This window comes from Panthera leo, chromosome B4 (assembly GCF_018350215.1).
Source record: "Panthera leo isolate Ple1 chromosome B4, P.leo_Ple1_pat1.1, whole genome shotgun sequence".
NCBI lineage: Eukaryota > Metazoa > Chordata > Mammalia > Carnivora > Felidae > Panthera > Panthera leo.
In genome coordinates, this window is record NC_056685.1 from 111,074,173 (window position 1) to 111,100,809 (window position 26,637).

Below are 26,637 nucleotides of genomic sequence, written 5' to 3' on the forward strand. Positions count from 1 at the left end.
AACAATAAAAATGACTGCTGCCTTCACATGGAAAAAAAAGAAAAAATGCAAAGCAGAAGACAATGAAAGGACATCCCCTAAGTCCTAAAAGAAAAAGTATCCACTAAATTAGAATTCTACATCTCAGCAAAAATATCATTTAAAAAGGATAAACAGGGCATATCAAAAATAGCTATTTCTCATACAAATGATTGTATAAGAATTTTTGGAAAAATTTTTATCATGTTTCTTGGCTGATTCCAAAGGGCCCATGATTGCCCTTTTTTGTAGTGTTTAGTTTCCATATATGAATAAAACTTATTAAAAAAAAAAAAAAAGGATAAACAGGAGTGCCTGAGTGGCTCAGTTGAGGGTCTTGATTTCAGCTCAGGTCATAATCTCACAGTTTTGAGATCGAGTCCCACATCAGGCTCTGTACTGGGCATGGAGCCTGCTTAAGAGTCTTTCTCTCCCTAACTTGTGCCCTCCCTCTCTCTCAAGATAAGATAAGATAAGATAAATCAAAATGGATAAACAAAAAGAGAGAATTCATCACCAGGAAACCCATGCTGCAAGAAATAGTACCTGAAGTTTTTTAGGTTGAAGGGAAATGATACCAGGTGGAAACTTGGATCTATTTACACAAAAGATTAAAGAGCGCTGGAAAAGTATATGAGGGCAAATATAAAGACTTTTTTGTTTCTTATTTAAAAGAAATGAATTGCGAGCTCATACCATATACAGATGTAAAACTGTTAAGAGTTGGGAAATTGGGAGATAAATTTTTGTAAGTTCTGACATTAGAACGTTTATAAGTTCTAATATTATATATAAAACTGCACAAATTAATTCAAAAGTAGACTGTGATATATTAAGGATGTAGACTGTAACTCCTAGAGGTTACCACTAAACAAAAACCCAAGACAAAGAGTAAAGCTAAAAAGCCCAAAGAGGAGATAAAATGGGATACTAAGAAATAAGCAATCCAAAAGAAAGGGAGAAAGAAATAAACAAATGGGACAAATAGAAAACACAGAGTAAGATGGTAGACTTAAAACTAAGCATAGGAAGAGTTACATAAATATAAATGGGTTAAGCTCTCCAATTAAAAGGCAGAGATTTTCAGACCCAAGTATTTAGAAATAAAGTTACCCTCTGATAGTTAAATACATGAAGTACAGCCAATGGATAAATAGTAGCTACTTGTGGTAGCAACCCCAAACACTGTGTGCAAATGTGCGAAATGACTTGGGAACACAACCTAATTGATGACTCCAGTAAATCTGTAGAAAGAAAAAAAAAATGGAATATGAGGGAGTTAATAGCTGACATGAACTGACACTTTATATTCATTCACTTTAATTTTCACGAAGACTCTATGAGGAAGGTACCTCTTTGTACCCATTTTATAGGAGAGCAGACCAAGCAAGGCTCGGAGAGATTGAGTCGTGTTCCCAGGATCACATGCGAGGGAGCTGTACTACAGGGCACTGCCTCTCTGCTGAATCCAATCAACTGTACTGCAGCACTGGTTACCAGAGAGGAAGCACCGAGCAACCGCCAGAGGCAAGAGTCGTCAGTGTGTCTCCTGCTTGGCCTGGGGGAGGGGGCGCCCGACCAGCTGATCATGCAGTTTCCTTGGCAGGTGTGTGCATGTGGCAGAGATGGCCCCATTGCTCTATTCAAACCTGAGAAAACTGTCCATCAAGATTTTGTTTTTTCAACAAACTTTCTTGCTTTCATTCCAGGGCCCATCGAGCTCTTGTTCTGACTCTGTCAGTGAAGGAGGAAGGCCCTGACTGAGACAGACAAACATTCTAGTCCCTTTGAAAGTTAGTGTTGTTGTCATAAATAAATAAATTGGCATCTGGCTTATGTTTCAGACTCTCCTAAGTTTATTAAGCATGACTCAGTGCCCCCTGAGCATTCTCACCTCTGAGTAAAAAGTGAAAATGGGCCTTCAGAACTTTGGAAGAAAGTCCTGAACTGGGCTGACCCTAGCAAGGCTAAGTTCTCACAGGAAGCTGCACAAACACTGCAGACTGTCAGCTGGCCTGAGTGGGCCTGAGTGGTCAGTTGGGCCCTCTCAATGCTCCTGTTGTCTAACTACAGTAGCATGAGCCAAGGAAAAAAAGATTACAATAAACACATGAGGAAGAATCTCTAAACATGTTGTAGAGCACACATATGGAAAGTTGCCAAGAAGATGAAATCCTTACCCATTCGATTTAACCAAATTATTTATCAAAGAACATTCCTCCAGAGAGACCTCGGAAGAGTTTCACATGAATCACTAATGCCAAACAGTAAGAAAAGAACTGATAAAAACAAAAGAACAGAACCACAAGGCACCAGAGAGATAAAGGCATTCCATTAAGAGTAGGCAAGCTCAGTACAAATTTGTCAATCTGAATAGGGATCGGCCGAAATGGAACAACAGTGAAGCCCCATAAACATTCTCCTTCGTAACATGCATGTACAGTCCTCCTACATTCGATATTAAAAATCCACAGAAATGACTCTTCCTTGAAGAAGCCCCTGGAAAACTCCTACCAAAACTACCTGCACACCCCTCACTGATTCATTCAACCCACATTTTTGCACAACTCCTCTGAGACTTCCCCACCCAATCATGACACTGTGGTGCTTCTCACACCGTCTGACTCTGCCTCACACCCGCCTCATCAGCTCCCTCCCTTCAGAGTCACCTGAGCAGGGATGTCTTCCCTGAGCCGTGTGTAAAAGAGCACCTGCCAACCCCATCACTCTCTACCTTGTGAGTCCACAGTATTTTCCTGCAGGGCACATGTCACTAGTACATTTTTTAATTGTCTATCTCCCTTTGGTAGAAGGAGCTCCACGAGACTGGGAGTTTTGTTTTGCTTTCTATGGTATCTACAGAATTTCGAACAGGGCCTGTCAAGAGAATACAATCTGAACAAAATACTTACAATTCAAAGTCTAATAGGGAAGAGAGGCCTAAGCAGACAGGACCTCATAAGCAAGACAATTCAGTGGCATAGAGGACTCGTAGTAAGTGGGGCCTGGGAGAACCGTAAACACTTCCTGGAAGGAGAGCTGCAGAGCATGGGGAAAGGGGTGGTGGATTGGGGGCATTCCAGGCACAGCGGGCAGCACTTGGAAAAGGCACAGAACACAGCAGAGCATCACACACAGGAGCTCAGTATAGCTGCAAGAAGGGGATGGGGAAGGGGACAAAGACAAAGTTGTGACAGGAAGGCAGAGCAGACAAGCCAGGGCAAGCAGTCACCAATAGCTTTAACCTGAGGAACAGTACAACCAGATTTGCATTTCACAAAGGTCTCTTTGGAGGCGGCAGGGCGGTGGGGGGGGGTGAGGGTGGGAGAATGGGGCAAATCTGAAGTTACGAAGACCATTTAGGAGGTTACTGCAAAAGTGTCTACGAGAGCCCCTGATGCTAAAACTAAGACTGTGGCACTGGGGGTGAAGATAAAACAGATGTCTTGAGTGCACATCACTTTTCCCAAACTCTGTTCTGCTATCAAATCTTACAGAAAGTGCCTCTTAAAAAAAAAAAAAAAAGTGAGAGAGGGGTGCCTGGATGCCCAGTCGGTTAAGTGCCCGACTTCGGCTCAGGTCACGATCTCACAGTTCGTGAGTTTGCGCCACGCGTCGCACTCTGTGCTGACAGCTCAGAGCCTGGAGCCTGCTTCGGATTCTGTGTCTCCCTCTCTCCCTGCCCCTTCTCTGCTCACACTCTGTCTCTCTTTCTGTCTCTCAAAAATAAATAAACATTAAAAATTTTTTTTTAAAGTGAGAGAATTTTTAAGGCTCATTTCACTCACACACACACACACACACACACACACACAATGTACACACACAAACACATGTTAATAAAACCAGGTATAACTGTATCCAGAAACCATACCATGTAATCAGATAGCAATTCTTTCTTTCTCAAGCTCACAGCTCTGCTGTCCCCTGAATCAGCACCACTCTCAGGTCAACTGTTAGCCAACGGTGTCCCTCAGTAACCACAGGTTTCAAAAAGCCCAAGGGGCGCCTGGCTGGCTCAGTCGGAAGAATACGAGACTCTTGATCTCAGGGTCATGAGTTCGAGCCCCATATGGGGTGCAGAGATTATTAAAATAAATAAATAAACTAAAAAAAAAAGAAGAAGCTTAAAGTAGCAATCTCAGAGGAAAGGCCTGCTGTTCTAACAAGACTCACTAACTCCTGTAGGAGGGAGATGCCCTGTTCTGGATGGCAAGCCTGAGCTGAATGCCCTCTTCTGGGACTGGAGATCAGGCCACACCAGTACCTATACACATACAGAGGGACTGTAGGGGAGGGCTCAGGGAAAGCTCAGGGAATGCTTGGGTACCGTCACCAGAAAACAGAACAGATGCTAAGCAGACAGAAGTGCAGGGTTCCACCACTGTCTTCTCCTCTCTAATTGATGAGAGGTTTAAAACCAAATGCTGGGCCCTTCCCCAGTTCCTAAGTCTCTCCCTAATGTTACTCAGCGGGAGGTAGGGCAGGCTTGTGGCGTCACGCAGTCCTGAACACTGTATTTCTCATCCTCACAACGGTCCAGTTGAGAAGCCTGGTTACCCTCACCTCCCGCTGAGGCTGAGAGCCATGGACTAACTCGCCCGAGGGTAACGATGTGGCAGGCATGTGAATCCTGACCTATCTCACGCCAACCATCTAAAGCAGTCATGCTGTGGGTTGTAAGAGCATTTTACAAAGAGCTCAGGAACGATCATGCTTCTTCCCGATCCCAAGCCCTCCAGTGTCTCCGTGTTACTTGGAGGATGAAGTCCAAAGTCTTTTCAAAACACCCATGGCCCTGAGCCTTCCCCACCTTTCCTCTCCCTCATCCCACTTTACTTCCTGTGCCAGGCAACAGCTGAAAATTTAACATTCCCAGAGCACAAAACATTTTCCCAGGCCACAGAGCTTACTCCTGCTCCTTCCCTCTGTGAGTGGCTGGCCACCAGTCCCCATCTGACCAGACGGCTGCAAGCCTCTTCTTCTCCTGTCCGTCCCTCAGTGCTGGGCCTGCAATGTCCTCCTTGGCGTTTCCTCACACAAGTCCAGTTCAATGCCCCACTGCCCTTACCCCTTGTGCGTCATCTTCCCATAGGAAACATCATTTTATACTTATTTCATATGTGTTTTGTTTCCATTGAACCATAAAACAGAAAAGCTCCTTGAGGCTAAGACTGCAGTTCTCATTTCTACCTACTTGACACGCAGCACAGATATGTGGTACAAAGCAGGAACAAAAAAAAACCCAAAACAAACAAAAAAGAATAAAAACTTTGAAGGACTGACCAAAAAAAAAAAAAAAAAGGAATATTTTGAAGACCGAAATTTTATATTATTGGTGATCTTTTCAACCTTTTATACATTCCTCTGTCTTACAGCAGCAATACCTTTTCTTAGGCATTTTCAAAAACATTTATTTATTTTTATGTTAAATGTTTAAAAAACATTTATTTTAAAAAAACTGGAGAGCGCAAGCAGGGGAGGAGCATAGAGGATCCGAAGCAGACTCTGCACTGACAGTCTGAGAGCAGTGAGTCCGAAGGGGGTGGGGTGGGGTGGAGCTCAAACTCACAAACCGGGAGATCATGACCTGAGCTGAAGTCAGACGCTCAATCGACTGAGCCACCCAGGCGCCCCTTCTTTAGCATTTATATTATACATATATGCTTCGGTACAAGGACAAGGAATAAAATACCTCCTAGAATCTTCTACAGGAAAAATTTTCTCTTATCTGAACAACTTGTCGGGATTCCTTTTTGTTTAAAAACATGAAGACATGTCAGCCACCATCATTCCATCAATCCCTTGGTTGCAGGAAACTCAGGCTAAACCTGCCAAATTTGCACTACCCAAGGTGACATGGTTCTACGTCGAAATGTCTCTTCATTCCCTCTAGTTGTATGGCATTTATTATAAACCACCTTAAATTATTTCAGGAAGAAAACAGACACATAGGGACCCACTGGATAAATAATGGCTATCATTCAATGGTTTTGCTTTTGATGAGCCACCTGATAAAGGTAACAAAAACCAGTGTCTTTGCCAAACATCTCCAGAGTCAGTCCTAGTGGGGGCTAAATAATGACTCCCAGTACTTGGCTTAGCTTTTTGTGCCTCTGTCTGTTCTCTGGGATTGACCCACTAGATGATAGATCTCTGTGTACATCACTTAATAAATAAATACAAGTGATCTGACCAGCCTCTTGGAACCTTCACATATGTCACCTTCTTAGGTGGGAAAAAATTATCAACTCAAGTTATATAATAGCTTTAAAAACAAAACAAGATTGAGATGTCCAATGAGGATGAGGATGATGGTTAAGACTTGTCTAGTGGTTACTCCATGGGAGGCATGATTCTAAATGCTTTATGTATATGTACTCATTTAAATACCATGACAACTTGTGTGGCAGGTTACTATTATCATCAGCCTAATTTTACAGGTAAGAAAACTAAGGCACTGAGAAGTTAGGTAATTTTCCCAAAGGTCACAGAGCTGGTAAGTGCTGGGGCTGGAATTTTAACCTATATATTTAGGTCCCAGGTCCATGTTCTTGACCACACAGCTATAAGGCATATATAGAAATAATACTTTCTGTATTTCTTTTGGCCAGAGTCAAAAGTAGCTGACAACTCTAGAAGAAGAAAACTATTGGCTAAAAGTAGAACCTTCTGTCTTCTTCTTAGACTCACTACCATAGATTATAATCAGCACCTGAACAATAATGTCCCACTAAGAGCATGATGACAGCAGCACGGGACAGAAGGCAAGACAGAGCGAGGCTCCCACTACCACTCCACCACGTCAGAGCTGAAGATGCCTGGCACATTGTTTCATACAGTGTGCACACGGTCGGCTGGCTGCAGCCTGCACAGATTTCCCCCCAGGGACCACGTCGATGCCAGCCCCCTTCTTTTAAGAGCTGTCCTCTCTGTCCACCACCAGAACACATGGTTGGTATGCCCTCTCACCCCTCAGACTGGGATGACTGGTCTCTGTCAGGTGCCTGGCTAACCTGTGACAACCACAGTATCTTACTCCCTGGTGAAGGGATGGGCACGGGATCCAAGCTGAGAGTTGCCCATAGTTCTTTTCTAACTGGAGGTAGGAGATTTTCCTGTCCAGTCGCAAAGCTATGAGGACTTCGGCTTAGAGCTGGCAGTGACCTCACCACCAGGGCATTTGAGAGAGTAGAGCCGGCATGTAGACAGTCTCTCTCGAGGCCTGCAGCCCCTGGTTCTCTACTCCAAGGTCACCAAACATCAGCCAATTAACAACTTGGAGAGGAGAGAAATAATTTCTTTGGGCTTCTATCACTTTCAAATAGACAAGTTCTAACTTGAACTCTGAAACTCACTTCCTTCAGCTGCAAAACAGGGGAAAGAAACAATAGCCCTAAAAAAAAAATTTTAAACAATAATAATAAAAAAACCCACACAATAGCCCTACTCTCCCAGGGCAGTTCTGATAGGGAATTATTTTAAGTACTTAGGCGGTGTCTCTTGGAAATAGAAAGGGCTCCATGGCTGTTAGTTGACATTCTAACACAATAGTACTTGTCCCAATAGATTGCCAGATTGTGGAGTCACTCTTAGTTCCTCCTTCCCTGTCACATCCAATGTAACAGCAAGTATGTTGGTTGTATCTGCAAATGGCAGGTGGAATCCGACCACTTCTCGAAATCTCCACTGCCAACGCCCTGGTCCAAGCTGGATTTGAGCTACTGCACACAGCCTCCTAACGACATCCCCTGCTTCTGCCCTGACTTTGACAGCTTTTCTCCGCACAGCAGTCGGAACTATCGCATTAAAATGTTATTCAGAGAGATGCACATGCTCCAGTGGCATCTCCTGTCGCTCAGAACATCCGTCAGCTGTTCCCGACCCAGCTGCAGCCTCCCTCCCCGGCGCTCCTGTTCCTTCCCCACACTCTCCTCCACACCAGCCTCCTTGCCGGTCTTCAAACAGCCACCAGCTCCCACCCCAGGGCTTCTGTACTGGTTTCCTCTGAGACAGGCCTTTCCCAAACATATGCAAGCCTCACCCCCTGCCCTCTGTTAGATCTTTGCTTAAAGGCCACCTTGTCTTTGTGAGGCAGTTGCTGTTTAAAATTGCAGCCCTCTTCCAATCCAGCTGTTTTTTTCTCCACGGCACTTAGCACCATCTGACCTATTGTCTCATTTTCCTACCTGTTTATTATCTAGCTCCCCTTTCTAGAATGGAAGCTCATGACAGTAGGGGGTTTTGACTGTTTTGCTTACTATTATTCCCAGCACGTGGCAGGCACATGACAAATACTTGCTGAATGAAAGAATGAATGAATTTGTCCTTGATCTCCTTTTCTGGGGGTTGGGAGGTAAACACAGACCATAGCAGGAAAAAGAAAATGCGGAAATCTCATTAGGAAACTTCACACTTACTTGGCACAGCGTACCCAGTGGGTATGTCGGTACAAGGAATACAAGAAACGCTGGCGATACATGTTCCATACTTTGATAGATTTGTCTTCAGAAGCTGTAGCTAGAAACTGGCCATCGGCTGAAAAGTCTATACTTCGAACTGGAGCTGTATGAGCTTTAAATTCAGAGGATTTTCCTCTCCTGGAAATAAACAGGGTAATATTTATAAAACTTGATTTAGGTATAATCAATATCTAATCAGTATACAGTCTTTGAAACATTTAAAACAGTTTAACTCCTGTAAAAGAACCGATGAAAGTATGAAAAGTTTCTTCATCAACCCTCTTTAAAGCTAGTTTTATTCACTGAAGTCACAACTCATACTTAACAAGAAAAGACCCTCATGGTCCCACCCAGAAATGCACTTGGTGTTTTTGTTTTAATTAGAAGCTACAGAAACAATATTTTGGACAAATCTCTACCATGAATTTTAAGTTCCTGTTGTTCCTCTAGAAATAGCAGTAAACAGTTTAAGAAACCTGCAACCTAGAAAAGCTAAGATCAACTTAGTGAACAGCTCCAAGGAAGTGTTTTCAAACTGGGGTCACGTGGAAGTTGTGTGGACCAGCAGTCTGGGCTGGGAAGGAAGAGACATCCCTTCTGCCATTTCCCCCTTTACAGAACGTCTCTAGGTAATCTCACTCTCGGACTCACCGGAGTTTCCACCTACCAGCAATGAGAACGCAGACCCCTGGGGCATATCCAAGGCCTTGCTCACCCAGGGCCCAATCTTACACCCACAAGCAAAACAAAGGACAAATGGTAACAACTGTATTCCAATTCTCAATACTTTGAAATTTCAGCTGCTGCTGCTGCTTTTTTTTTTTTTTTTTTTTTTTCTTGGCTAGGATGGGGAAAGGAGAATAGGAAAAGATGGAGAAAATAATGTGTGGCATTTAAGGAGAAACACCAGAAAAAAAAAAAAAAAAAAAAAGTTAAAAAAGTCAGGGGCAGGCTAGCAGACACCCTGGAGTTCAAAGGTGGCATCTGGGAAATACTACTTGTGTCAGGACTCCAAAGTTCCCCCAGATACTTCACTTTATACTACATCCACTTAGCAATTTTTTTCTCCATTCAGAAAGTTGTATTTATACATAACTGTTTGAAACACATCAGGCAACAGAATTTGCAGAGCCTGGAAATCATACTCAACCACTCCCCCTTCTCCTCCCACATCCAATAGGTCGACAAAACCGATTTAGTGATAGAAATACTGCTATCACTTGCCAGATATCCTTTCAATTCTTCCTCTTCCACATCAGCTCTGCTTACATTCAGATAGATACACCCTACGTATCCTTTACCTAGATTTTTGCGAAAGCCTCTTAACTGGTCTCCCTGCTCTAATCGTTTATCCCCTCCAGTCACCTACATACTGTTCTTATTCCCTCGCTAAAAGCATATTCTAAGCATGTAAATCTCAGTGTAAATGTGTCACGGGCTACCTTCCAAGAAAAGGTACAGTGACCAAGTTCTTCCACAAGGCATCCGGCTGTTACACTGAACTTTGGACTCAGAACAGTCCCAGAGCTTCAAACACACCTCTGGCTTTGCACTTCCTGCTTTTTCTCACCCTGGATTAGTTCCCCCACCCTAACCTCCTTGAGCAACCCAGGCAGGCTTAATTGCTCCTTATCTGCTACATCTATTTTGCTTATTACATTATACAGTACTTAAAAAAAAAATAGACCTCTTTCCCTTCTATTAAGCTGTGAGTTTTTTTGAGGACAGGAATGATGATTTATTTATCCCTATAAGACCAGCACCAAACATTAAAAAAATTAATTAATTTTAAAAAGGGGGGGGTGGGGAACCTGGGTGGCTCAGTCAGTTGGGTGGCTGACTTCAGCTCAGGTCATGATCTCACCACTCGTGGGTTTGAGCCCCTCACGGGGCTCTGTGCTGACAGTTCAGAGCCTAGAGCCTGCTTCAGATTCTGTGTCTCCCTCTCTCTCTGTTCCTCTCCCTCTCTCTCTCTCTCTCAAAAATGAATAAACATTAAAAAAAATTTTTTTAGGGGTGCCTGGGTAGCTCAGTCGGTTGAGCATCTGACTTCAGCTCAGGTCATGATCTCACAGCTCATGTGTTCGAGCCCTGCATCAGGCTCTATGCTGACAGCTCGGAGACTGGAGCCTGCTTTGGATTCTGTGTCTCCCTCTCTCTCTGCCCTTAACCCACTTGCATTCTGTCTCTGCCTCTCTCTCAAAAATAAATAAACATTAATTTTTTTTTTTTTTTTTTTTTTTAAAGATCAGCCCCTAGCACAATATCAGGCATATAAAAAAAACTAGATACATTTTGTTGAATTCCACTGGTGAGAGTCACTACTTAAAGGTTACTAGATCCATCCTGGCTTATCCCTCCAGTGGTCTATAGAAGGCAAAAGTGACCTGGTAAAAATCTCCATCACCTGATATATATTACTCCAGGAAAAACAAAAATTGATATTTAAAGAAATGGGATGGAGCATTCAGAGCCTGGTTCAGTGAGGTTTTAAGGGGAAGTTCTAGGAGTAGCAGTTAGGAGGAGAGTTTGGCCTGAATTCAAGAACACGGCCTAGAGAAAACAAAGACAAGACTGGCATCTGCTGTGACTGGGAAGCCAGGAGACAGTCCACACTCCAGCAACCTATCCTGCTTGCCTTCTTTCTCAGGGGTTTTCTTCTCGGCTACAGCCTAGTCCAACCCCTGGATCCGGTCTCAACCGGATATAAAAACCCATGAAAGGAGTGCCTTGTGTTTGTTGTGCAGCTGTTTAACTGGTTAGCAGTTCCCCACCTTGCCTTGACATTGGCTCTCTGCCTCCCACAAACTTGCCTTCGCTTTCGGCCCAAGTTCTCTGGACTGCCCACCGTGACGAACTCCAGGCCGGAACTGCTTCCACGCTTGCTCCTACTCTTCCTCCTCAGCCTGCCAGTCACCAGCTGTAATGTCTGCACATACAGCTGCCAGCATCCCTCTCATCCCTGTACACACACTGCCCGCCCCCACCTCCCAGGAGGTAGATTCTACCACTTTCTCCTCCTTCTGAATCTGGGCTGGCTGTGGCTTACTTTGGCCAATAACATGAGGCAGAAGTGACCCCGTGGAAGTTTCAGACCTAGACCTTCAAAGGGCCTAGCAGCTTCCATTTTTACTGTCCTAGAACCCGGCTGGCACATGGTCAGAAGTCCTTATCCTGCTGGAGAGAGGCCACTGGAAGACCGGATGCCCCAGTCAATAACCAGCACCAGGCCCCAGGTACATGAGTGAGGTGCTTAATAAGCTGCATGAGTAAAGCCAACATCAAATGGGGCACAAGAATCACCCAGACAACCCACAAAATTATGAGAAATGACAGTTATTGTATTAAGCTAAGTTTTGAGGATTGTTAAACCGCAATAAGTGATATACCAGCTTCCATCCCACTGCCATAATCCACGATTGCCCTGGCCCCATATGATTTGATTTAGAAAGAGGAAACAGAGACATCTCCATAAGCCTAACTGTCGCACTGGGATCAGCCACTACAAATAATGATTCAGTGTGCTTTTGGCTCATCTACCCTTGTACAGTTTGTTCACTGAGAGTTCCTAGAATTAGTACTGGGAGCCTGAAGTTGTGATGTGCTGAAGACAGCAAAACCACTAGCCCTAAATCCCCAAAGTTAAGGATTTTAGAAAACATTTTCCCTTTTGGACCCCAAACCAGTCTCCCTCCCTCCTAGTTCCCTTCTACATTGCCACCACAGTGTCATTACGACATGTCACTTCTCTTCAGTAGTTTGTGCTACCATTAGGGTGATGTTCAGATTTCTCAGCATGGAGATTCTCTTGGGTGGTGGCAAAAAAAAAAAAAAAAAAGTGTCCACTGCCATGAAGATGCCCCATGAACTTTCATTTGGGAGTGCCTGAGCCTGTTCAGTCACATACCACAAATCAAATCCTGCCACAAAAGACCCAAGGAAAATGCTCAAATGCTTATTCTCTAAGATATTTACTGGGGGATATGATATGATGTGTGGGATTTGTTCTAAAAATAATCTAGCTAAAAAGGGGGGCGGGGAGGATGGGTGAAACAACTGATAGCTGTTGGATCTGGTTGATGAGTATGAGGGAAGGGAGTGTTGTGCTATTTGTTCTATGTTCATGTGTGTTTGAAAACATATAATTAAGAGTTCAAAAAAAAAGATCAAAAGCTTTTTAAAATATCATGGCTCCATAATGGCTTAAAATAGACAAGCTATCAGCTAGGATTTAAAAAGCCTCGTATAGAGAGATTTGTCATAATGATTTGTCAAATCAGATTTAAACATCTTTCAGAAACTTTCTTCAGCAAGAAAACTCCAGAGCCCAATAATGAATTATATGCATCAAAGAATAGTTCTGGCACAGGGATTAATAGAGATCCAAAGGCCCACGGAAGATCCACAAACTGGCAATAGTAGATTAATAAACTATAAAATTTCAGTTACATATGTAATTGTGTATCTCTCTGGGGAGATAATGTGAAGGTTACATCAGATTTATAAAAGGGATTGATAACCATTCCCCTGCCAAAAAAACAAAAACAACAACAAAAAAAAACCTAAAGCATATTTCCATGGTTAGAAATAGGTTTCGGGGCGCCTGGGTGGTGCAGTCGGTTAAGCGTCCGACTTCAGCCAGGTCACGATCTCGCAGTCTGTGAGTTCGAGCCCCGCATCAGGCTCTGGGCTGATGGCTCAGAGCCTGGAGCCTGTTTCCGATTCTGTGTCTCCCTCTCTCTCTGTCCCTCCCCCGTTCATGCTCTGTCTCTCTCTGTCCCAAAAATAAATAAACATTGAAAAAAAAATTATAAAAAAAAAAAAAAAAAGAAATAGGTTTCAAATAGAAGAGATAATTCAGAGTTAAAGATGAGGAAAAAATGGTATGAAACAGTTTGCTAACTTTATGACGAGGGCAGTACATCTCGCGTGTGACTCAGACTAAGAACAGCGCAGGCAACTGGGGGTTCAGGCATTCTAGATCAGTGCAGAAGGAACAGCCAGGCTTATTTTCTTTCACATGCCTAAATCCAGAGTATATCAGGTTACTTTGTTTCTCTTACTTATCAGGAATCCAGAGTCTAATGGTTCTGTCTCTTGAAGCAGATGCCAGTAAGTTTCCAAGTGGGGAAAACTGCACGCTGGTTACCACATCCTTGTGACCCACATATCTGAAAGCTCTAGCTTGTGGCTTGCAATTCCATAGCATGAGGAACGTATCCCAAGAAGCAGTAGCTATGAAGAAAGAGAAGAACAAACCACTGATTGTTAAAATGTGAATGTAGGCACGTCTCATTACAATGGAACAGGATATCTAGTAACACGATGTCCAGGTAACAGAGGGGCTGGAGGTTTTTAAGCCTGACCAGGTCATGGAAAAAAATATTTTTTAAAGTAACTCAAAGCTACATCACTAATGTGCAAGCTTGGCTGTGTTCTATGCAGCCACAAGTCAGGATTACTGGTCCCTGCATCTGGCTGGAGCTCAATGACTATTTACTAGAAGATAGCAGCATAACACAGGCCCTCGGGACTAGAAGTAGTTCTGTCTCTAACTCTCAGGATAACTGGGAAAGTTACTTAACATCTGTGTCATGAAGACTGAATGCTTTTCCTGAGAGAGCTGAGAATGATGATTTTTTAAAAATGTTTATGTGAAGATAATTTCACACTTAAGAGGAAACATAAGAATAGTATAAAGAACATTAATATACCCTTTGCCAGATCTTTTTTTTTAATTTAATTTTATTTTTGAGAGAGAGAGAGAGCAAGCAGTGGGGAGGGACAGAGGGAGAAAGACAGAATCTTAAGCAGTCTCCCTGTTCAACAGGAGCCTGGGGCAGGGCTCAATCCCACAATCCCGGGATCATGACCTGAGCTGAAATCAAGAGTAGGAGGCTCATCTGACTGAGCCACCCAGCAACCCTACCCTTTGCCAGATCTACTTGTTGTTAATATTTTGCTCCACTTGGTTTATAATTTACTCTTACACTCACTTGTACTCACTCTGTATACATGAACGAGCTTGCATGCTCACATAAGTGCGTGCGCGCGCACACACACACACACACACACACAGTTGTTTTTTTTCTTTCCCTGAACCATTTGGAAGTGAATACATTATCATGGTGACTTTATTCCTAAATACTTCATTGTGTTTTTCTAAGAATAAGGATGTTCTCTTACATACCCATAGCAGTATCAACTTCAGGAAATTTATTACTGACAATACTTTAATCTACCAACTATTTTCCAATTTTGCTAATTGACCCAGTGATGTCTTTTATGGCTGGAAAAGGTGGTCTTGAAAATCTTTTTCTGCTCTGACATTCTACAATTAATAAAAGAATTGTGTATGTCAGACATTAGTTTAAGGCTTTAAGGAAATAAAGACAAATGCAATCAATGGTGGAAATAAATGCCTTGGACAAAGAATGAACAAATAAACCAATGAAAGCTAGATCTAATTCTTGCCCCAAAACCAAATTTTATACATGCATGTAGCCCCCAAATTACCCCAATAATAGGAACCAGGTCAATGAGAATCACTAAGTCTAGACTGCAGAATCTTAGAAAAAAATACGACTTTATAAACTTGAAATAGAATTAGCATTACTGTTAAAAGAGAATATAAAGTCACTGAAAACCTTCTCACTTCTTTAGTCATAGATAAAATTCATTGGACTTAAGTATGCACTGTTTCCAGTTAACTTTAAAAAGTTAAAGTGAGTTTTAAAGTTTCAAACTATAATGCTGTATACTACCCCTTTCAAAAAATATACAAAAAGTTGATGCTCCACCACTGTTCATAAAATTATTAAATATTTATATCAGAGACTAAATTATCTGGAGCTAAGGGAGACCAAATAGGGAAAACAATGAATTATCATGAGCATTACACTATTTAAGTTCTAAAGTATTATGCTACAAACAAGATCTATAAAAAGAAGACAGAATCCCTTACCTCAAGGAATCACAACATCATAGGGGAGACAGTTCACTAATAATATCATATATGTTTGCACCCCAATGTTTATAGCAGCACTATCAACAATAGCCAAAGTGTGGAAAGAGTCCAAATGTCCATCGATGGATGAATGGATAAAGAAGATGTAGTACACACACACACACACACACACACACACACACACACACAATGGAGTATTACTTGGCAATCAAAAAGAATGAAATCTTGCCATTTGCAACTACGTGAATGGAACTAGAGGGTATTATGCTAAGCGAAATTAGTCAGAGAAAGACAAATATCATATGACTTCACTCATATGAGGATTTTAAGAGACAAAACAGATGAACATAAGGGAAGGGAAACAAAAATAATATAAAAACAGGGAGGGGGACAAAACAGAAGAGACTCTTAAATACAGAGAACAAACAGAAGGTTACTGGAGGGGTTGTGTGAGTAAATGGGTAAGGGGCATTAAGGAATCTACTCCTGAAATCATTGTTGCGCTATATGCTAACTAATTTGGATGTGAATTTAAAAAAATTAAATTCAGAAAATATATATGTTCAGAGGACTTTTAGAAATTATTCATCCATTTTCCATACCTCCTACTCCCCTTCACCTACTGTGCCCAGCCTCCCAGCCTCCCCACTGGCAAGCACAATGTTTTCTTTGTACTTATCGTTTGTTTCTGCTTTTTTTGTTTGTGTTCATTCATTTGTTTTGTCTTTTAGATTCCACCTGCAAATGAAATCATATAGTATTTGTCTTTCTCTGACTTATTTCACTTAGCATAATTATCTCTGAGGTCCACCTATGTTGCCACCATTCCTTGTTATGGCTGAGTAATATTCCTGTGTGTGTGTGTGTGTGTGTGTGTGTGTGTGTACCACATTTTCTTTATCTACTCATCTACTGATGGACACTTGGGTTGCTTCCATATTTTGGCTACTGTAAAAAATGCTATAGTAAACATAGGGGTGCATATATCATTTTAAATTAGTGTTTTTATTTTCTTTGGGTAAATACTTAGTAATGGAATTACTGGATCATAAAATTCTATTTTCAATATTTTGAGGAATCTCCATTCTGTTTTTCAGAGTAGCTGTACCAATTTACGATCCCACCAAGTGTATATGGAGGGTTCCTCTTTCTTCACATCCTTGCCAACACTTATTTCTTGTCTCTTTGATTCTAGCCATTCTGACAGGTATAAAGTGATATCTTGTTGTGGTTGTGATTTGTATTTCCCTCACAATTAGTGGTGTTGAGCATCTGTATATATTTCTCTTGGCCATACATATGTCTTCTTTAGAAGTATGTCCATTCAGGTCCTCTGCCCATCTTTTAATCAGATGATTTGTTTTTTGGGTGTTGAGTTGTAAGTTCTTTATATATTTTGGATATTAATCCCTTATTGTATTCATCATTTGCAAATATCTTCTCCCATTCACTAGGTTGTCTTTTTGTTTTGTTGGTGGTTTCTTTCACTGTGCAAGAGCTTTTTTTTTTTTTTTTTTTTTTTTTTTTTTAGTATAGTCCCAATAGTTTATTTTGCTTTTGCTTTTGTTTTGCTTGAAGATACGTACCTAGAAAAATGTTCCTATGGCTGATGTCAAAGAAATTACTGCCTATGTTTTCTTTTAAAAGTTTTATGGTTTCAGATCTCACATTTAGGTCTTTAACCCATTTTTTTTCCACTGAAATTGAATTTTTATTCCAAATGACTGTAAAAGCTGAAAAGACAACAGACAAAATTGAAAATTACTTGTTTAACTGGAAATGAGAAGTAATTGATTTGCAGGAGAGCCAATGGTGTGGTGAGAGCCTGCCACTGATAACAGTTGTAATTAAGAAAGCGTAAAAATAACCAGTGTCTTTTAGATATGCAATCTGGATGTGCAGCATGTACAGCAAATAAAATAAAAGGAAAGTAAAAAAAAAAGGGGGGGGGTGTGGGGAAAACCCACAAAATCCGAAACCTCAGAAATTAACATTCATTTAAGAACATAGTAGTGAAGGCTTTTCATGGCAAAATTTTCACAATTCTTAAAATGGAAGTCTTCAAAAGAACTTCTTCAAATTGAAAAGCTGAGAACAGTTACGCTGGCTTGGAAGAGCTGCTACCTGTCACAAAGATAAAGATGACACTCAGTCCTACTTTCAAACACAGTGATATCTGATGAACCCGACGAACCTGAGCAGAACAGAGAGGCGGCCTGGCGGGCGCTGACATCGCTCATTGCGAAACGGTTCACTGATAGTATCACAGATGTTCACAGGACTTTTATATATTCTTCACCCTTAGTGTTGTACGGAGCGGTTAGTGATCCTTCCTGAGGAAAAGGTATTTGAGCAGAGACCTGAGTGCAGTGAGGGGTGATTCAAACTGACATGTGCAGGGAGAACACACTCGGGGCAGACGGGACCCCACGCATGACCGCCTGAGACAATAACATAGTTAAAAGACTGACGAATAATAGAGAAAGAATAGTAGAGGGAGAATAGTAGCTACAAGGGAGCACAAGGGGGTACTCCTGGGGGCACTAGTAATGGTTCTTGCTCTGAGTGTTTGTTAAATGGGCATGTCACATTGTGAAAATTCATCAACTTGTCCAATTTGGGTACATATCTTATACTTCGATAAAACATTTAGAAAAAATGTTTAAAAATATCACCCTGCACGCTCTGTGCAGAATATACAGGGTGTAGGGGGGCAGAATGGAAGAAGAAAATCAATTAGGAGGCTACTGCAATAATCCAGTCAGGAGAAGGTGGTGGTTTGGACTAAGCTGGAGGCCACGGAAGTGGGAGAAGTGGTCAATATTTGGTATGTTTAAAGGTAGAGCCTGTGCAGGCAGCTACTGGATTCGATACAAGGAAGAAAGAAAGCAGAAGCAACCAGGCCAGGCTTTCGGACGGGGCACCCAGATGAATCTCAGGGCCATTTAATGATATTAGAAAAACCAGAAGAGGGGCACCAGGGTGGCTCAGGCAGTTAAGTGTCTGACTCTTGATTTTGGCTCAGGTCACGATCTCACGGTTCATGGGTTCGAATGCCATGACGGGCACTGCGCCAACAGTGAGGAGCCTCCTTGGGATTCTCTCTCTCTCTCTCTCTCTCTCTCTCTCTCTCTCCCTCTCCCTCTCCCTCTCCCTCTCCCTCTCCCTCTCCCTGCCCCTCCCTGCTTGCACTGTCTCTGTCTCTCAAAATAAGTAAATAAACTTTTAAAAAATAATGTGTTTAAAAGAAAAGCCAGAAGAGATGGAGGTTGACAGTGAGGCAGCGTGGGGTGGGAATCAAGAGTTCTTTTTGGGATGCAGTACGCTGAAGATGCCCATTAGACATACAGGTGGAAATGTCAAGTATGGGGATGGATATACCCACCGAGAGCTCAGGGAGAGATTTTAAGTGTTCACTGTGGTGGTTAAAGGAGCAAACTATAGAATTAGACTCCCTGAGTCAAATCCAAGCTATCGTCTACAAGCTATGTACCCTTGGGCAAGTTACTCAGCCTTTCTATGCCTGCGACACTGAATCTACAAACGAGGTGTTTTAAGTATTACATGAAATGATACTTGTAATCGATGCCTGTCACACAGAAGACACTCAAAGGTACCCATTATTACTATCGGTTTTCTTTGTGCCACTGTCAGCAGCAGCCGCTGTGTAGAGAAGGACTGGACACTGCGTAGGATCACTTGGGGAATGAATCTAGATGAAGAAGAGGGTGGAGGTACCTAAAGGAGCCGTAAATGAAACAGGAGGGGACAAGCAGATTTTGCTGTCCAGGAACTCAAGAAGTATTCAGAGAGGGTGACAAGCCGTATCAAATGCTTTCAAGAAATTAGAGTAACATCAGGCCTGAAAAGGACCAGCTACATAATTTGTGGGGCCCAGCATCAAATGTCAATGTGGGGGTCCTCATAGAAAAACTGCTAAGAATTTCAGGACAGTGATAGCAGGGCATTAAACCAGTCCTAAGTGACTACACAGGGCATATGCTCATAAAACTGGCCGTGGGCCCGAGGACAAGTTGTTGATTTGGCAATAAGAACTGCGTCCGTCAAGTGGTGAGATCAGAGCTGGTTGGTGTTGGTTGATGAGAGATAGGAGGGAGGCTGTGGAAAGAGTTAACGTATACAACTGATTTATTAATTCATTGAGGGTTTACAGGGTCCCTAACACTTAACATGATAAGAAGCAGGAAAAAATGGTATTACAGGATCACGGTGACTCAACAATTAATGGGGTGAGGGAGGTCAGAAGGATAAGAATATGAAGCTTAAATGAGAAGGTGACACAGGACTTGAGACTTCACATATTTTGTCAGAAAAGGAAAAGAGCATCTTAACCAGAGTGGATGCTCAAAATTACAAATATAGAGTCGATGGCTGCATGCCCACATTAAAGCAGCACTTGCTTGCTATCCTGGTGTGAAGCCCGGTGAAGAGAAGTGAGACAGCAGAAGGAAAAGGTGGTTCATAGGACAGGGACAGCCTCACCTTTGGGCAAAGGGGCACTTCAGAGGCCTATTAATTACGAAATACCAGAAGCCAAGATGTCCCAAGTACCACTGTGTGGCTCAGGGTACACTCTTTATTTCTTCCACATTTTTCATCGTTACTTCCTTAACCTTATCCACTAAACTCTAATACTGTGATAATGAAAGGTACTGGACTACGGATATCAATGTTGTAAAGTGTCAACGTGGAATTTACTTTCCTTCATTTCCACTGAACCACACCCTAAATAAACACCACCACCTCATTTCAAATGCCAAAGCTTATATGATTCGTCATCCAACTGGTCTATTTTGAGATAAAATGTCAAAGGGAAGAAGTTAAGAGAAAAGGTTAATTAGTAAATCTACCCTTGAAAAAATGATTTATCCCCTAACAATAATTCACGGTTTCAGGAAATCTTCATTAGGACAAAAGACAAAACAAAGTCCATGTGCACCCAGGCCAGTGCTATGTCTCTGGAGGTACCAAGGAACGCACCAAGGAGAACATGTTTGCTTTCCATCACGTCCAAAAGGCCAATAGTTACTGTGTCACCTTAACTAGCAATAACTTGAGCCACCCTAAGATCTCTCACTCCTTGTTTTATCCAAACCTGCAGTTACTTAGAGGTTTGCTCCATCAGGAATACTATATCCTTAGAAAGAAACGGTAGTGCCTCCAGTTTGTGAGCTTGCTGTTAAATTATTTTATCTTTTCAATTGGTAATAAATGCACATGTTATCGGTATTTACCAAAATCTCCTTCTGGACCTTGGCCACTTAGCTCCCCTTCCTAGAGGCAAACCAATGTTAACCATTTCTTGAGTACCCTCTTATGTGCTTAAACAAATATGTGCCTATTTACATGTATTTTTTATACAAATGGCAGCATGTTATTTGTCATTCTGCATTTTGCTTCTCTATCTTCCTTTGCCAGCCCACTTAGTATAATATGTTGGAGATCGTGATGTATTAGTACATAGAGCTGTCTTATTCTTTTCCTATTTTTTCATGTTTATTTATATTTGAGAGAGAGAGAGAGAGACACACACACACACACATAGAGCACAGAGGCAGAGAGAGATGGAGACAGAATCTGAAGCAGGCTCTAGGCTCCGAGCTGTCAGCACAAAGCCTGACCCAGGGCTTGAACTCAGGAACCATGAGATCATAACCTAAGCCAAAGTTAGACACTTAACCGACTGAGCCACCCAGGTGACCCATTCTTTTCCTATTTTTAATAAAACCTTACTTTATTTTATTTTTATTTTACTTTATCTTATTTACATTTATTTATTTTTGAGAGAGAGAGAGCACAAGTGAGGGAGGGGCAGAGAGAGAATGAGACACAGAATCCAAAGCAGGTTCCAGGCTCTGAGCTGTCAGCACAGAGCCCGACGCGGGGCTTGAACTCACAAACCATGAGATCACAACCTGAGCCAAAGTCGGATGCTTAACCAACTGAGCCACCCAGGTGCCCCAAAACCTTAAAGAAAGATTTCCTAAGCCATTTCTTCTCTTTATTGACCAGATACCCTTAAAGACTACAGACCTGTTATTTTTGTGAGATGTTCATCAGTTTTTTTTCTTGATGTTCCCTCATGATTAGATTCAGGATATGTATTTTTGATAGGAATCCACAGGTTGTATTGTGCCCTCATCATAGCAGGGTGTTTGTGTCTGTTTGTCCCGGTATCGGTGAGATTTACTTTGATTGCTTGGTCCAGGTGGCATGTTGCTGCTTGGGCTCTGCCTCTTGGCTGTTCTGCAGGAAGAGTGCCTCTGAGAAGGAAGCCAAGGCGGCTGCGGGCTCACCGTGTGTGTTTCCCTTCTGCCTCGCAGGGACTGTTACAGTTCTGCACTCTCTGTTGCTTGATGACTGAATTCACTTGCCTCATATATGTTGCCCCATTTTACAGTTGTTTTTAGGCTGGAGGGCAAGTTTGGCTACCAATTACTCTGTCAGGACTGGAGGGAGAAGTGTGCTTGATTCTCTTTAATAGCTACATAATATTCTATTGTGTAGCCACACCTTAATTTATTTAACCAGTCTACCCTATTTACCCCTTCACAAATGATGCGGTAATATACATGAGTCATTTCTGATGTGTACAAATACATCATTGTGATCAGTTCCCAAAAAAATTATTGATGGGTCAAAGAGTACATGTTTTTGAACTCACAAAAAGGTCTATGTTCACAATATAGTGTCTTTCACAGCTTTATACATTTGGATCATCTCCCTCTCAGGCCTTTCCATCCCATATTCAAGAAAGTCCTAGTAATTCAAATCACCTTCATATAGAAATTCTTGAATTTTTCAACTATTTCAGGGGTCCTTCTATGTATTTTGGACTCTGATTATGTCTCACTTATACTCCACTACCAGAAGTTAACTCAGATTTCTGGTTTGAGGGCACCATGACTTTGTACTTCCTATAGCATTTCCAGGTTCATGCTGGTCTTTAGGTCACAAAAGAAACTCTAGATGGCCTTCTTCAAGGAAAAATAAACAAGGACATATTCTAAGGAAATCTGTGAGGAGATCTCTATGACTGTTTTTTAAGAAAAAAAATTATCACTCCCAAGCATACACATCTATAAACTTAGATAAAAGGGAAAGGGCTGCCCAATAAAAAGATAATATTCTAATCTTCACTAGATAAACTTTCATCTCTATCTAGTACTTTCAGAGTTAGTTTGTGCTATCCAAGCACTATGTAATAATATAAATAAATGATGGCACTAACTTAAAATTCCTCTGCCCTGAATGAGGGAATATTTAAGCATCTTTTCCTTCTAGCTGACACTAAGTCATTATCTTGCTAGTGTAAGCATGGTCTAAAAGGAGCTGTGGGTGCTTTAAAAATAATCTTCAGTAATGACAATCAGGAGAACTTAATTTAACTTACTCAAATTCCACATCTCTAGGAGGATGGACAATCACAACAACATACACCTTTACAGAGTTGTTACTAGGGGCCAAATACTTTTATAAGCATTATTTTATTTAATCCTCACAACGAGGCAAGTAATTATCATTATCCCTCTTGTTCAGATGAGGAAATGAGGCTTAGTGAGGTTAAGTAATTTGTCCAAGGTCATGGAGGCAGAAAGCAATGTAGTCCATTTTTAACCCAGTTCTATCAGTCTCCAAAGCCTCAGTCTCCAAAGCCTGGGCATTTAACCAATAACCCAGTGTTTTGAGAAGCACTGGGCATTTATGGATTATCCCTATTACAATTACTGGGAACCTTGTTTAAAATGTGTACTTCCAGTAAATTAAACATTCTTTGGGGTGAGACTGAGGAATCTGATTTTTTTTTTTTTTTTTACCACTTTCTCACTTAATTCTGATGTACCTTGGAAGTGGAGACATACTGTGCTCTGCATACACTAACACTTAGGAATAAGTTTTTGAACTGTAACAGTGGGAGAAACTTTAACGAAGCTACTACACAGGTTGCCATCAAAAACCATAATAGGAAAAGAATTTCTGGCAAACTTTTATTATGGTTTCACTGTGAAGAAAACAACTTAGAACTTCCAAATTTCATTCTGCTTCTATTCAATGAAAAAAAGAAAGAAATTAACTTGTTCTTTACCATCATTTATTCTACAAATAACCCACAGGCTAATAGGGATTGGGTCCATGACAGCATAACCTTGAAGGGAAAAAAGGGAGGAAAGTGACAACTTCAGTGTTAAAATTATACAATTTTAAATGGAAACTTCTAAAGTGCGGCTCGGGTTCTACAAACCATGTGACAGTACTTTTAAACTCTTCTAATGTTTGAATAAATTTGAGTGCTGCCTTCGGAGAAGCTGGCCTAATGGAAAAGAATGTGGCTCTAGAATTAGACTCCAATCCAGGCCCAGCCAGGCTGTGCTGCTTACTAGCTATGTAGCTTCAGGAAAGTTCCTGAACCTTCATCCATAAAAAAGGATGGAAATACTTCACAGGTTATTGGTTTTTCCCATCCCCTCTCCTCCAACCACCTCCCAACCCACCCTGTGAAACCCAAGAGCCCAGCACCTTCTGAAAGGCTATCAAGTATAAATCCACCATACTTTATGTTCTGTTTCTCTGAGTCACGACCAGAAGTTTAGGCCTTGAGTTCCTCCAGTCATCATCCACATGCTCTCACTCCTATAACTCTCTGGATGTCGCCTTAGCTGACCCTGACACCCATGCCTTCTCTCCTTCCCAAAAGCCGCCAGTGGGCCAGGGGGACTCCCAGTAGATGATCTCCCTATAACCACATCCTCCTCCTTGAAAGTCCCTCCTCCTCAACCACTTACGCTTAACTTTGCTTGGGAACCCCAAGTTCCCTGAAACCCTTTCAAGTGACAATCATTTTCTCTTTCACATTTCACCTACCTCACGTCACAGTTTTCCTCTCTAGCTCCTGATATTATTAGTTCAGTCAACAGATATCTCACCCTTACACCACATAAGGCATTGTGGGCCGGGCAGGGGAAGTCCTAAGGAACAAAATAGGCAAACTTTCTAAATGGAGAGCTGACACTCAGATGAAGAGGAGGAAAACAAGTCAACAAGCAGGCAAACATGACATCTTAAATTGTGCCAACAGACACGAAAGCTACATCAGGAAGTCATAAGGAGAATTTTGTGTGGAGGTAGAATACTTACTTCAGATGGAGTTATCAGTAGCATTTTAAGGAGAGGCAGAAGGACAAGGAGCCAGCCAAGCAGAGTGAGGAAGTGAAGAGCATTTCAGACCAAGGGGACAACCAGAATGCTCCAAGGCCCTTTTCTTCCACGCTTCCTTGGCAATTCATTCCGTGGCCACACCCTGCATCTTGTCATCAGCAGAAACCGAACGCTTCCCAGATCATGAATTGAAGCCTGCCATCCTCTGACAAGCTGCTTTCCTTACAGTTTAGTCAAGTAATTTCTATATCACTCCAATCCATTGACCCATATTCTCCATGGAGGCTCTCTTTTCATCACCTTCATTTCTCTCTCTATCCTACTGATAAGCCCCCTCTCACACATATATTCAATCCCCTGACTCTCCCTCCTTCCTTCAAGTTTCCCCAGCTAAATCCCAGTCACTCTGGCTTTTCTGGACCTATATTTGTACCAGTGAGAATAGCTAGACACACCCCCAAACAGATTAGAAACACGGTAAATGTATAACCACTAATGTCACCTGGATCTCTACACGGCCCAGTAGTGCTCAATTCTGCAATACTTCCCTCCCTACTCTCCTAATGACTATTTAACATCTCCTCTCAATTCCACATTTCTCCCCCACCCTAGACCTTGGCTTTCATGAGACCCTACTGTCATGGCTTTCCTTCTATCTTTCTGATTATTTCTTCTTAGATTCTTTTGCCATTTCTTCTTCTTGTCTAAAGGTTTGGGATCTTTAGGACTAAACTTGGGCTATTTGCCCTCATGGTTCTATGTTCTTCCCAGGTGATCTCAAATATTCCCATGACTTTGCTGAAGTCGAAAACAAATGGAGACCAGCCTTGAAAATTCCCTGAGTAGACAAAAACAGTTTAATCACACAAACAAAGATTAATTTAGCTTATTTTGTCAAACTAACTTGACCTAGGTCATTTCTTGCTTATGTCTCTGGAAATCACAAGCAAAAACTTGAACTGTTTCCCAAGGTAACTCCTGACCAACACCCTATCATTTAAGAGAATTCTAATATTACAAGCAATGAATGTGAAGAATAAAGTCACTGCTTTCTCACTATTAAGCTGCTTTGTAACATACCCCTGAGCCTCACTGCATGTTTTGAGTGTTCCCAGTTTGCAAACTATCTTTATGGTATGTACACAATAAACTTTAACTAATTACTATTTCAGGGATTCCTCAGTTTTACTTCTGTTATTTCTGAACTTTTGACAACTTTAAATACCATCTGTATGCTAATAACTCCCAAATTTCTCTCTTTCCCAGAGCACCACCCTAGTCTGAACCATCATCAACTCCTGCTGGTATTACTAAAATATCTCCTAATTGACTTCTCTACTAATAGTTCAGTATCCACAGAGCAGAGTGATCTTTTTGAGGTCTAAATCAGATTATGCCATTCCCTTCCTTAACACTCTTCAACAACTTTTCACAACTCTCAGAACAAAATCCTAAAACACGGCCTCCGCCTTAGTTTCCTAGGGCTGCCATAACAAATTGCCAAAATCTTGGAGGCTTAAAACAAAGCAAATTTATTCTCGTACAGTCCCAAAGGCCAGAAGTACAAAATCAAGGCATTGGTAGGATTCTCTCTAATGTTCTAAAGGAGATTCCATTCTTTGTCTCTTCCAAGGTCTGGTGCCTCCAGAAGCTCTTTGGCTCCTGGCTGCATGACTCCAATCTCTGCCTCTGGCTTCTTCTCTTATCTCCTCTGTGTCTCTCCTAATAACACTTGTCATTGGATTCAAGGCTCACCAAGATAATCCAGAATGATCTCTTCTTGAGATCCTTAACTTAATTACATCTGGAAAGAACTTTTTTCCCAAACAAAGTCACATTTACAGGTTTCAGGGACATGAACATATCTTTTAAAGGGCCCCTATTTAACCTGCTCTAGCCTCCAAGACCTTACTACCTCTGCCTTCCCCTGCAACTTCATCCCCTAAAGCTCTCTCTCTGCTTTCATTTACAGCCTCTACCCCTTCTGGCCTTTCTCTCTCTCTCTCTTTTTTT

General features: G+C 41.8%; 1 protein-coding gene across 5 annotated transcripts in view; it reads right to left on the reverse strand.

Moving 5' to 3' along the window:
* POC1B (POC1 centriolar protein B) overlaps positions 1-26,637 on the reverse strand; it is a 95,112-nt gene that overhangs the window by 59,892 nt on the left and 8,583 nt on the right. For all 5 annotated transcript variants that reach the window (XR_006204986.1, XM_042947333.1, XM_042947332.1 and 2 more), the window contains 2 exons: positions 13,544-13,715; positions 8,439-8,618 (listed from right to left, as the gene is read on the reverse strand). Coding sequence is in view for 4 of the 5 variants with exons in the window: in XM_042947333.1 (XP_042803267.1) it covers positions 8,439-8,618; positions 13,544-13,715 (352 nt within the window). In the remaining variant the exon portion in view is untranslated. The remainder of the gene's footprint in view (positions 1-8,438; positions 8,619-13,543; positions 13,716-26,637) is intronic.